Source organism: Telmatherina bonti (genome assembly GCF_933228915.1).
Source record: "Telmatherina bonti genome assembly, chromosome: 13".
Lineage (NCBI taxonomy): Eukaryota > Metazoa > Chordata > Actinopteri > Atheriniformes > Telmatherinidae > Telmatherina > Telmatherina bonti.
Genome location: NC_136611.1, coordinates 31,922,254 through 31,935,122, shown reverse-complemented (window position 1 = coordinate 31,935,122; position 12,869 = coordinate 31,922,254). Strand labels below are relative to the sequence as shown.

At 40.3% G+C, this 12,869-nt stretch overlaps 1 protein-coding gene across 2 annotated transcripts in view; it reads left to right on the top strand.

Moving 5' to 3' along the window:
• The first annotated feature begins 218 nt into the window (after nucleotides 1-218).
• LOC306764763 (golgin subfamily A member 7-like) overlaps nucleotides 219-12,869 on the top strand; it is a 16,162-nt gene continuing 3,511 nt past the window's right edge. Inside the window, exons 1-5 of one of the 2 annotated variants that reach the window (XM_079252000.1) lie at nucleotides 219-257; nucleotides 2,130-2,255; nucleotides 4,654-4,806; nucleotides 6,726-6,827; nucleotides 8,631-8,683. In XM_079252000.1, the coding sequence (XP_079108126.1) occupies nucleotides 249-257; nucleotides 2,130-2,255; nucleotides 4,654-4,806; nucleotides 6,726-6,827; nucleotides 8,631-8,672 (432 nt within the window). In that variant the 5' untranslated portion in view covers nucleotides 219-248 and the 3' untranslated portion in view covers nucleotides 8,673-8,683. Of the gene's footprint in view, nucleotides 258-2,129; nucleotides 2,256-4,653; nucleotides 4,807-6,725; nucleotides 7,076-8,630; nucleotides 8,684-12,869 lie in introns of those variants that run through there. The other variant, XM_079251999.1, reaches the window with a different exon arrangement.

Below are 12,869 nucleotides of genomic sequence, written 5' to 3'. Positions count from 1 at the left end.
GTGTACAGTGGTGTAAAAATTACATTTTAGCGGATTAAAAGCATGTGGCAACATTACAGCAAGACAACCCTTCTAATTCCTGGGAAATACTAGATATTACTAATAAAACGAATACTGTAATAATATATCCAAATGGTACTGTCTACTATTTGATTACCGTCTAAACCCGGAATCATTGTAAGACTAAAGTTTCCCCCCGGAAATAATATTAGGTTGTACGTTATTGAAAACAGAAAGACCTGCTCGTCATGGCGGAGGTATGCTAACTGCTATTTTGACATTTATTTTTGACCTACCAGTAATATGTTCATGTTTAATCCAAATGAGAAGAGTCGGAATAGTTTTTTTTTTTAAATACTGAATGAAGAAACGGAAGGAAAGCTAACTAGCGTTAGCCTGCTAGCTCACGGCTCAGTCGCTTTCTGATCAGTGGATCAGAAAATATCAGGGATTCCTGCTAACAAGCCTTAAAAAGTCACGGAAATGATCCGCTTAACCAGGTTTTCTCCCATTAAAGTGAACGAGGAGCCAGTCTGTGTATGTAAGCCAGCATTTGCTGGTGTCTGAGTGAGTGGTTTCTTTGTAAAAAGCCCTTTTAAATTAACCTTAAACTGGATCTAGTGAGCTGTCTGCAGCAGATTGGGCCAAGATAAAACAGATATATTTATGTCTATGTGAATCATCTTTATCTCCACGCCGTAGAAAGATATGATAAATCACTCCCTTTAGTTCTGCTGTAATTATATTACTTAAAAGGATTTGTTAGAAATAAACAAAACAACAAAAACTGATTAAGCTCAGATTTCCACTGAAAACATTATCAGTGAATTTCTGCTACATTGATCACTAATTTTCATCTGTAACTGGACTTCATGTCCATCAGCTGAAAGCAACAGATTTGTGAGCTATAGTGCTTAAAACAGATTGTAATCAATGTTAAAGCCTTCATTATTTACAGAAAAACTTGTGTTTGTGGTTATGTAACTAAAACAGAACGGCAGCTGTAGTCCTCAGTTTTATAAAGAAACAGGGAAAGGTGTGGGATAACATCCTCTGGATTGATGAAACAAAAACAAGCTGGTCAACATGATGGTAAGAAACATTAGCAGAGAGCAAATGAATGTGTGAGCCATAGTTTTGAGTTAGTTTGTCAAATAAAATAAATAAAATAAAATAGGGATTTAAAAAGAAATGGCTGAGGCATCACAAGTTTCCTGATGCAGAATCAATAAACATGTGAGTATTGTTCATGACAATAACATCAACTAGCTTGCAATTATATGAAACCTTTTTTATATCAAACACCTTTAAGCGACGAAACATAAGCCTTTTTAAAAAGGTGCTTGTAGGTCTTCCAGATGAGTGCAGTCAAATGACAAATGTGCATTTAGTTAAGACAGGAGTGTCACACTCCAGACCTTCAAGGTCCGGTCTCCAGCAGGTTTTTGTTGTTTCCTTCTACCAACACAGCTGATTCAAATCAAATGGATCCAGCAGCTTCTTGTCAACCTATTTATGAATTTCAGTCAGGTGTGTTGGAGCATGGAGACAACTAAAACATTCAGGATACCGGCACTCAAGGACTGAAGTTTGACACTTGTGAGTTAAGATTAGCGTGCTCCCAGTATTCAGACTTTTGAGTTCAATCCAAGAAGAAAATGCAAAAAAAAGAAATAAATAACAAGAATAGCTTGGTTAGACTGATGCAACATGAATGTGGTTTTAACCAAGGTGGGGGTGCTTTTAATTGATTGGAATTTGTTAAATAAGATGAACTGTTGTTCAAAAAAGGTTGTTTAATAAATGTATATATATTACCCAGACATCTATAATTTGTTTAACTTTGTCCTTGTTTTCAGCGTGTGATTATCTAAAAATGATAAATATTCCTCATGATGAATTATTTGGATGAGCAGTTGATTAAGACGTTAAACATGGTGATTTGGAAATGAAAAACTTCTTGCTAAAAATCTTGCTGAAGTTGTGTTTTTGTAGAGATAAATTCTGAAACTGCTTCACACACCTCTGTGTGTTGAATTGTTTTTGACTTGCTGTGCATAGACTCTAGATGTAAACCATGTGAATACAAGACATAGTCATGTTTTAAGTTTTAATCTCCTGATTTGCAGACCCACAGCTTGCAGGACATGAGACAGCAGGCTGCCATCACAGCCAAAGTCTTCGTTCAGAGAGATTACACCAACGGCACCGTGTGCCAGTTCCAGACAAAGTTCCCCTCGGAGCTGGAGACCAGGGTGAGCCATGAATCCTCACCATGTTTCACAGAGAAACTCAACCTGTGTTGTTGGTGGTGATTTTTGTTTTAAACTGAGGAAGTTGACAAGAGTCCTGATCACAGACTCACTGTCAGTGCAGCTTAAATTAAATTGTTTTCACAGGTATTTTTTTTTTTTATTATTTTTCACTATTTAGAATATATGAAATGCTTTTATTTGTTTTAATGTTAAAAATGTCTAAACTAAAGTGGCAAATGGTTGATGCAATATTCAAACATAATAATTCTATGAGCAGCTGAAGTTTAATTATATCTGCAAAGCATTTTAACCATCTTGAGTTCTTCATAACTTTTAAGTAAAAAAAAAATAAATATTTTTCTACGTTCTCCACAAGCATCAGTGTAGAATGCATCTTCTTCTCAATAGAAGAGCTTTGACTTTTTCCACACATACAGTTGTGCTCATATGTATTCATCGCCTTTAGGCTGAATTTACAACAGTCACTCAAGTAACTGGAGACTTAAAAAAGGAACAATAACTAAAAATTTGCAAAAATATAATTTAGTAATTTAAAACAATTTTTTCCTTTTAATTGAGTTAAAGAAAACAAACAAACAAATGTGTCCTGGACAAATTAGAGCACATTTCTGTTGAACAGTGGAACAAAATACCTGTCAGCAGGTGCAGAAGTCTGACTGAGAGGAACAGAAAACACCTGACTGGAGCGGAAACATTAAAGGACTGTTCAACAAAATATTACTTTATGAGTGATGTAATATGTTATAAATTATCTTGTTTGCTTTTAAAAATATATATTTCTATTGAACCAGAATTAGAAAATAATGTAATGATTTTCATAACATTTTAATTTATTATTACTTTAGTCAATTTCAGCTTATTTTACAGGCAGCTGCTTTTTTCCTTCTTTAATGAAAGGGGATGAATTAATATGAAGCACAACTGTACATGTGTGTTAGAAGTTGTAGCCTGGTGGTTATGGCACACTTTGGCTCCGAATTTCATGGGTTCATATCCCACATGAGACTTTTTACCTCTTCTGTGGTCCTTGTTGGACTTCGTCCTCATGTGAACTGCTGAGGAAACGGATTAAGAGCAGGAATTAGTATAAATTTGGAGGGGGAAGAGCAGGTTACTGAGACGGAATCGGCTGTCTGCCACATTAAAGCCGATGCCAACCAAACAATGCAGAGTTCACAGGACAGAAAGCTGACATTTTGAAATGCTCCCACCACATGAAAAGAGCTGCTTCACAACATTTTTAACTGCTCAGTGGTGGTTTATCGGCACTTCCCTCTGGATTGGGTGGTCTCCCATGTTTTTCCGGTTGGATTTAGTTTAAACACTCAAAGACACTGAACAGCTGGACAAATGATGGATGCTGAATGCTTATGTCCTGTATTAGGAAAAAAAAAAGATGTGCCAGCACATATTTTTTAAAAGATTAGCTGTATCCCTGCTTTATGAAATACGCTGTAGCGTGCCAAACCGTTGTATAACTCCATTTCTATGAATGCGTGTGTGTGTGTGTGTAAGCATTTCATTTGCTTTTAACTTTTTGGAACCAGTGATCATATTTGCTTTGCAGCAGCATTCACAGCTTTCTCTGACTTGTGTCTGCTGTTTGTTTCTCAGTTAACCGTCATAATCATTGACTGTTTTTTAAAAACCTAGGTCAGGTTCTCGTATAGTAACTTTAAAGATGCCAACTCCTATGCCAGAGTCAAAGCAACGATGCCCAGGTGATGTGGAAAATGAGAGGAATAATAAAGGCTCTGGATGTGCTGGAGCTTTTGTTGCATTCCTCAGGCACAGGGAACAGAACATTGGAGGGTTTTCAGCTTCTCTCTTGGCCCCGGCTCCACATCTGCTCTGTTTGGAGGCTCCTTATTTTCTCCTCGGTGCTATACAAGGATCATCTGAGCTGTTCTGGTCCAGCACTGGAGTGGTTTCGACACACTTGTCTGTAAATGTTTGGACTTGTCCCAGTCCAAACATTTCCCACCCTCCGTCAGCATCTCTAAAGCAGTCTGAAAACTGCTAATGTGCATCTTTAGGGAACTCAAGGTCCATCTGTGCCACTGGAGAAGGAAAAACCATCAGCAGTCCTTCCTGGATGGTCAAAGTGTGTGTCCAACTTTCGCCGTGTCCTGGCAGTTATTAAGTGGAAACACTCACGGAGCGCAGCGCTGAGGCATCCTAATCAGTTCAGTAGGTGTTTCCAAATGCGGGAAAGAAGCCCAGTACTCCTTTGATGTATGACCAGTCCAGAAAAGTTCAACCCCTCATTTATCTGGAGAGAGAAACTTAGAAGACATGGTTTACACACACACACACTGGAACTACACACCTGGCTGTACTCCCTTGTTTAATCTTCCTTTATTTCTGTGCATTTCAGATTGACAAACAGCAGTTTGAGGAGACGGTACGGAGCCTGAACAACCTTTATGCCGAGGCGGAGAAGCTGGGAAGCCAGTCGTACATCGAAGGCTGTCTGGGATGCCTCACGGCGTACACGGCCTTTCTGTGTATGGAAACTCATTACGAAAAGGTGGGACATGTTGTAACCCGTGGCGTGAACCTGAAATGAGACATTATCCTCCTTTTTTTTTTTTTTTTCCTTCTTCATTACAGTTTTCTGAAATCTTTTAAAGCTTATGTGATGTCATTTGGCTGGAATACCGTCGAAAAACAGCATGACAGTCTTCTAAGATTGATTACACGGCTTTGCACCACCATGTTGAAGTGCTTTAGAGCAAACGATAAATAACCTGATAGCTCACATCAGTACACACAGCAAGCATCACACTACACTGATAGGAAGAAATACACACTGACAATAGACACGGCTGGTATTTGGTTTATTTTGAGAAAATAGCAGCAGATTGTAGCTAGTATGTAGATCTTTTCTGAGGAACACTTAAAACAAGCCAGTGTACATGGGGCGGCCGTGACAAATGCGTGTGTGTAATTAAAAGTCAGTGTATGCTTTGTATCTGGGCTGCTACACATCTTCCAGCTCAGGCCTTCCCAAATAAGGCAACAGGATTACTTTGTGTTGACTTTTTCAGGCAGAATGGTTTTTCCTCTGTCTTAGCATGCAGGATAAATCCATTAAAATAGTTCTGCAAATTGTTTTTGGATCTGGTTTTAGCTTCAAACCTGACATCAAAGGTCCATGTGTGTTTTCCCCACATGCAGTCAGTTATATAGCTCATATTTTTGGGTTTACAGTTGAAGAAAATGTTGGCAATTTCACTTTTATTAAAAATGATGTGCAGTTACAACAGTTTATTATTTAGAAAAAGGTTTGTGTAAATCATCCACACACACACACACACACACACACACACACACACACACACACACACACACACACACACACAAAAAGAAAAAAAATGCTGCATGTGATGCCAGTAATTATTTTTCAGTAATACTTTGTCCTTGTCTGCAATATATGTGCACACAGTCTGATCCACATATAAACACCAACACAGGAAAGCTTCCTGTTGGTGAACACCGAGAAAATCAGATTCATCCGTTCCAAGTCAGGTTTTCACTCCCCCCCCCAATCTCTTACCTTGATGAAATACATGAGTATAATCTGGCTTGGCTCTACTGTGAGGAAACAGAGTCATGGCTGAAGTCACTATGACCACAGAGGCCGCCACCAGAGGAATGACCAAGATCTGAGCTGGGAGGGGTCCACGCTGCAACCACAGTTACAGTCCTGGACCCTGGCCACCCAGGCAAAAAGCCATCCCCATGGCAACAGCCCTACCAATAGCATCATGGCTTTTAAATGAACACAATTAACGTATTATTGCATTAGCACTACAATATGTCGCCAAAGATCCACATGCAACAAGTTTCCTACATTGGGGCGGCTGTAGCTCAGGAGGAAGAGCAGGCGTCCTTCAACTGGAAAGTTGGGAGGTCGATTCCAGGCTTCCCCTGACTAAGTGTCCTGGGGCAAGACACTGAACCCCAATATGCCCTCTGATGTGCCTATCGGGGTGTGAGTGTGTTGTATGAGTGTGTGTGTTTGTGTGTGAATGAGTGAATGTGACAAGTAGTGTAAAGCACTTTGAGTGGTCTGCATGACTAGAAAAGCGCTATATAAGTACAAGTCCATTTACCATTCTACAGAGAAGAAGGAGATTGTTTTTGCTACGGCTTGCTTCAGACTTGGCTTCAGATTTCTTTGGGTTCCCAAATATGAATGTATAGCTGAATAGAAATACTTCAGTCTGGTGACAGCACAGGCCTGGCTTCTGTCATATGTGCTCCGCTGAACCAATGGCCAAAATGTTCCGGGCGTTTTTGTACATGGAAGTTTTTCCTCCATATTTAACTAAGCTCAGGTTATTTATCTGCACTGTAGACATTTCAGACTCATCAGCTGTTCATTGAATTATCAGAGAACAATGTTCAGTGAAACATGATTGCTTTTCCTTTTTTTTTTTTTAGGTTTTGAAGAAGATTGCAAAGTATATTCAGGAACAGAATGACAAGATCTACGCGCCACGAGGCCTCCTGCTCACCGACCCCATCGAGAGAGGCCTGCGAGTCGTATCCTCACCTCCGTGCGAATCGCCGCTAAGCAAGTTCCGCCTCCATCAGGACGCATCGTAAATGAAAAGGAGCGACCTTACACTCAGGTTTCTAATAAACAATGCCAAGAGGGAAAACCACAAGGGTTTTCATTCAGACACCGAGCTCGTTATGTTCGAAGGAGGATGGAGCAGAAACAGAGCTGGTGTTCTGAATATAAGTGGAACAAGGAGCTTTCACAATGACCTAATGGTTGTGGTGATTTATAGGCCTGCTGCCCCCTCTAAGTGCTGCTAGATGAATATAGAAGGCAGCGGTCAAAGCAGCTTACAGGAAACCCAGCGCTATGAAGGGATATGCTATAAAAATTAGATAAAAGTTATATGTAATCCATAGCATCTGTGTAAAATCAGTGGGTGCACCAACATCCTGGCTGTCCCGGCGTATGCATGGGGGGGAGGAAGGGGTGACTCAACAACCCAATTAATCGCAGCTGGGTGGCAAAAGGAGATTAGGGATAACGAAATATGACTGAAATTGTTCACAGCTGAGCTTTGTTCCCGCTCCTCCTTTTTTTTTTTTTTTTTTTTATGATTTTATAGGTCTGTCGGTGATCTGGGATATTTCTCCGACACTTCCGCGCTGCTGTGCTGACTGGTGCAGAAACACCGAGCAACCAGCAGGAATGTCTCACCTGAACCTGGGATTTACATTAACATTCAGCACAAGAAAACGTGATCATATTTGTTGTTGTGTGATGATGCGGTTGTTTTTAGTTTTGCCATTTTGCATTGAAACAGGACCTTTTTATGTATTTTTAAGTTTTACCCTCCTGTTCATTTTGAATTTGTTGCTCAAGCCAAATGATAATGATTGCTAGCATTACCAAGTTACTCTAACCAGACACTTGGCAGCGCATGACTCTGCATAAATCAGCTGTGTTCTTTAGTTTTTGTGCACTTTAGCCAGCAGGAACTGGGACGATGAGTGTAAAGCATCACACTCTGCTTCTTTCTAATTATAAGGCTAATTTGATGCAAACGTTAGAAACGTGCTGCAGCTTCGGTGCAAACAAGCGAGGCTGCATCGTGTCATTAGTCGCTGGCTGTGCAGGTTATGATGCATTTAACGGGGATAAACAGTCCTTATTGCTCACTAGAAACAGGAAGGTGTTTAGGGTCAGTTTAAGGTGTGTAAATGTAATTAATTATTCACATCTGTGAACTTCAGCCTTGTTTCTTCTGAGGAGGCAGAAACGGCTGATTATTATGACAGTCGTATGCTAAAGGCATCGTATTGGATATAAGTGTGTCTGTTTAGTGTTTTTTCTACCACACACACACAGTCATCAGTTGTTGTTTTTCTTCAAGTTTTTAAGGTCGTTCCCACTTCATTTGGTGGGAAAAACGTTGTGAAGAGCCTTCATGTCAGTTTTTATTATGCTATGATATTCATCTTATTATGTTACCGGTTTAGGAAATCTTTACACCTTAACGTGATGCGTTGGTGTAATCCTCTGATTTCTAATCTAATGCAATGGACATCAAGTGGTTGTGATTATAATCATGTTCTGGTTGTTTTTTGTATTTTTACCACAGCTGGAGTCTTAATACAACAATAAACACCAGACAGAAACCTGTTTTTTTTTTTTATTTCTGAAGATATTTAGTGCTAATCTGGCGAAGTAGGCTAATTAACTTAGACCGTTGTTAAAGGCTTCAGGTTTTTTATTGCATCTCATCTGCAGGGATGTTGTTCCAGATGTATTTGCTTTAAGTTGAGACCTCTCTGCAGCTGCTCATCCTTGACTTCCTTCAAAAGATTGAGGTCACCATCTTTGAAGACAGAAGCCTGACCAGATAAAAGCCAACATGGTGAGTATCCTGAGTTCATATTCAAAGAATTCTCCAATAATCTGAGTGATTTTGATTTGGCTAAAGTGTAAAATGGTTTTGATGGTAATAAAAGCTCCAGTTTGGCTTCTCTAAGTGTCCTGTCTGCATTCAAAGACAAATGCCACATCCAGGTAATTTTTTTCATTACTGATAACATCAGTTCTAAAGTATTTATAGGATTATCCAGCTTCCTTTATGACTGACACATTTAAGCACAGAAAAGTTTGCTGTACAGAACTCAACCTCAGCAGCTAATCCAAAGGAATGGTGCTTTCTCTTCATCATGCAGTCGGTGTGTTCAGTGGTGTAGTGGTCCCTTGAGAAGAGGGTATACTCTAAAATTTCACCCTTGTTTTAAATAACAACAACAAAATAAAAAGCCCAGAAAAATGTTGTTTCATTTATAAAAAAAAAAAAAAAAAGTTACATTTAAGATTACTCTATTTAGTTTATCCCAAAAATCCATCAGTATATTATCTCTTTGTCACGTCACTGTGACCCTCCTGGATCCAACTTGGCCCCCCCTCTGGTCAGAGTAACAGCAGGGATGATTTACCTCCAAACCCTGAAAAGAAGTTTATATAATTCTGTCAGAAATCCAACAGAAATCAGATGTTTGTGGGGAAGACAAGCTTTTTGTTGTAATTTAGCTTTTTAATTTGATCTGCTCACCGTGCATTAGATGTGTGTGTGCGTTTGTGATATATGTGTATATGTATGCCTACATATGTATTTATATATGAAATGGAGGAAACATACTTTATTAATCCCAGAGAGAAATTCATTTGAAGTATTTTTTGTGTGTCCAGCATCGTAGCGTACTGAACTGCCATATTTGCTCTGACAAGAGACATGTTAAATACATGGCTTCTTCTGATATTCTGAATATTTTTATTCTTAATTTTTTTTGTAATTATCAGTCCTGATATGGCAATGCTGAACCTGGCAGGGTAAGAGAAGACCAGCCTGCCCAGAGCAAAACCAGCGTAGGGCAGTAAAACCAGTGTAGCAGCAGTGCCATACCAGGGCTGCCCCCCCCATGGACAAGGACACATCCATAGGCCCTCAAGCAAGCTGTCATGTCTTGAGCAGATCTAAGGTCCATCTCTGATCCCTTACATGTGGTATCGCTGGTCTCATACTTTCATGCATCTTCTACATTACTGTGGTTGTCAGTCCCTTCATCCAGCAGTGTCCAGTTCAGAGTTCACATTTTGACACGCTTGTTGGCTGTAGCTGCAGACACACTCCCACCGCCCCTCTTCAAATGCTCCTGCCATGTCTACAGTTGTTCACATTGCTCTCCCTAACTACTGCATCTATTTCTTCTTCGGGTGCTTTTTATCTGGCAATTTCTGCGCCATCTTCTTCCCGTACCTCCTCCTCTTCTCTGATTTGTTCCTTTTGCTCGTTGTGTGTAAGCTACAAACTCCGCCCCCTGGTGATTATTGCTCTGTTTCTGCCAAGTCCTTTTAAAAGCAGACCAATTTATGCTTGCAACCAATGCGGGACATGGACGAAACCACCTGCGTATCAGTCCCTCTGCATCGAGTTTTAATGGAAGTTTCGACAGTGACGGTTACACACAGGGCTCCAGCTGCCGCCTGGCTTCCAGTAAACATTGAAGGAAATGCTGGAATCAAACTCAGTGAACATATTCAGGTCTGAGTGTCTAAACATATCCAGGATCACAGTTTCCTTCTGAGTTGATTAAGTCTGGAAAAAAAACCACGTAGTCGAGCAAGTTACCAGCAGCATTGCTCAATGAGTGAGGATGTGCCACTGATCTGAAAAGAGGCTTTTTCTAGGAAATGCGTCTCAACAAGAAAACTATTCCCCTCGTTTCCCCCCTTGTGAAATCAGCTTCATCCGGAGCATTCCTCAGCCATATCCCACAGCACATTTTGTTTGCTTAAAATGCTAAAACCTTTCGAGACCGCACATTAGGATGGTCAGCCACAGATGGCTTTTAAATATCCACAGATCTTCCACACTTCATAGCGGGAGCCTCAGGGGCACAGCTCATCCCATAAATCGTTTCATTCCCCGTTACTAGAAGTCACTTTTTTCTTCTTTGGTCCAAAATAAGATGGCAAGCATGTTTAGCCCGAGCTGGGCCCAAATCATACTGAAAAGTACTTTGTGTGGCAGCCGGATCAGTAGACAGCAGCGTTACGCAGAGGAAGATGTCGCCTGTAAATATATTACAGGGGGTTTGTTATGTTTGGCAACGCTTTGGAGCCCATTGGTCCTTGTGGATGGATCTACCATTGGCCTGCTACCACACATGCATGGAGGGATTAATGTACTTATTTCAAATTCCTCATGAGGGCCTCAATACATACATGTCCTTGTGAGGAATGTAAACTCAGGGCTTTATAAGTAGCTGTTGATGGAGGGGTGCTTTGGTTCTTTGCCACAGTCAAAGGCAGGGTAAAACGCAGCGAGCGGTCAGCCTGAGAGGACAATCAGTACATTGGCTTCTCCTGCTGGGGTCTCTTCTCCAGACTATGATTGATACATTCATGCATGAAATGGAGAAACCTAATATTCATGTATTTGCCAATATATTGCCTTCAATTTTCCAACTGGAGCTTAAAGTTCTGCAAATCTGTAAATGATTGATAAATCCAATAGCTTGTTGTTGGTCTCTGGCTGCTTCAGAGCACATGAAGCCCCCTCCTCCGCTTCCCGGCTTCATTGTGACTGAAGTCGTGGCCAGCGTACAGCGGGACGTTTTGGTTCCTGAACAGCGTTGGTGGATCCGCCTCTGGTGGGATATCTGCGCCGTAGAGACGACCAGGCTTGGCATGTTGGGTCCCTGACAGCCAAGCATCTATTCAGAGGCAGATGGAGCCAAGTCGGTGTCCTGGCCTCTCCTCCGAAACACATTCTGCTCCTGATAAGGTGTTACTTGGCTACATGTGAAAACTCACTGCCTGCAGCAAAGCTAGGCTACACACATGATAGTGTTTAGTGTCAGTGGAGAATGTTGGACAAGGTGAGGACATAAATGATGTTCATCATTTCCCTTTTCTTTCTTTAATGAAATAAGTTTTTCTGCATGTGACAATTATTCTTTGCATGCAAAACCTAAAGATCATTTTCATTCTGATTTGGTGTAATTATATAAGATTATAAATCATCATGAAAACACCTGCTCAGCACTTTGTTCACAATGTGTTTTACATGCAGGTTGCTGGTGTGAAACACAGTGACAGATGTATGACTGAAAGGTTTGTGTCAGTCTTGCAGCTCAGTCAGCGGCGTCCTCACAACACGGCAAACAGATGTGTAAATGTAACGACTACCACCATCAGTCGGGTCAGATTGTTGCTGTTCTCACTCTGGAACACAAGAAGCCCGACACGTTTACATGGGCGTTTTAAAGTTTATTTTGCTTTGAACTGATGGATAATGACCACGTAAACACCTCGTTCCAAATGCAGATGTTATTAAGCTTAATCCTAAAGTAAGTGGTTGTATTTTTTTATTTTTTTGCACTATAAAACCCAAATAATTAATTTGTCATGTAAACTTTCGAAGTTATTTCTGCACATGCTCGTTATGTTGTCCCGTCCCGATGACGCACATTTTCCACGCTTTGTTTTGCCTCCTGTCTTCGGTAGTCTATCTTCCTCCTTCTCAGCTGCTGAAAAAAAGTGAAGCAGTGTGTTCCTGTCGAGCTGCTGCTTCATAATTATAATAAAAATAGCGATAAAACTGGTACTTAGTATGTAGTTGTTATTGTTGTGACCAAAAAGACAACAAGCAAGAAGCGAACTGTTTATTTCCAGTACATGTTAGTACGTCACGCCCGCCTTTCCTAACCCCCCCATCTAAAGTCGATTTAAGTAAGGATGTGTTTCCATGTTAATCTCTGTTAGGATTTCTTGTTTCCATGTAAACTCGGAGGAGAATACCAGAATTTAATTCCGAATTAAACACCATGTAACCGTACCCAGTGTCAAGGAAACAGATATTAAAATAACAATAAAATCATAAATGATATTAAAACAATTAAAAGCAGAATTAATTAAAAGTTGCAGATGTCATGCATAGGCGCGTGTGAAAAGAAACGTTTTTAACCTGGATTTAAAAGTAACTACATTCTGTGTGTGTGTGTGTGTGTGTGTGTGTGTGTGTGTGTATATATTATATACAC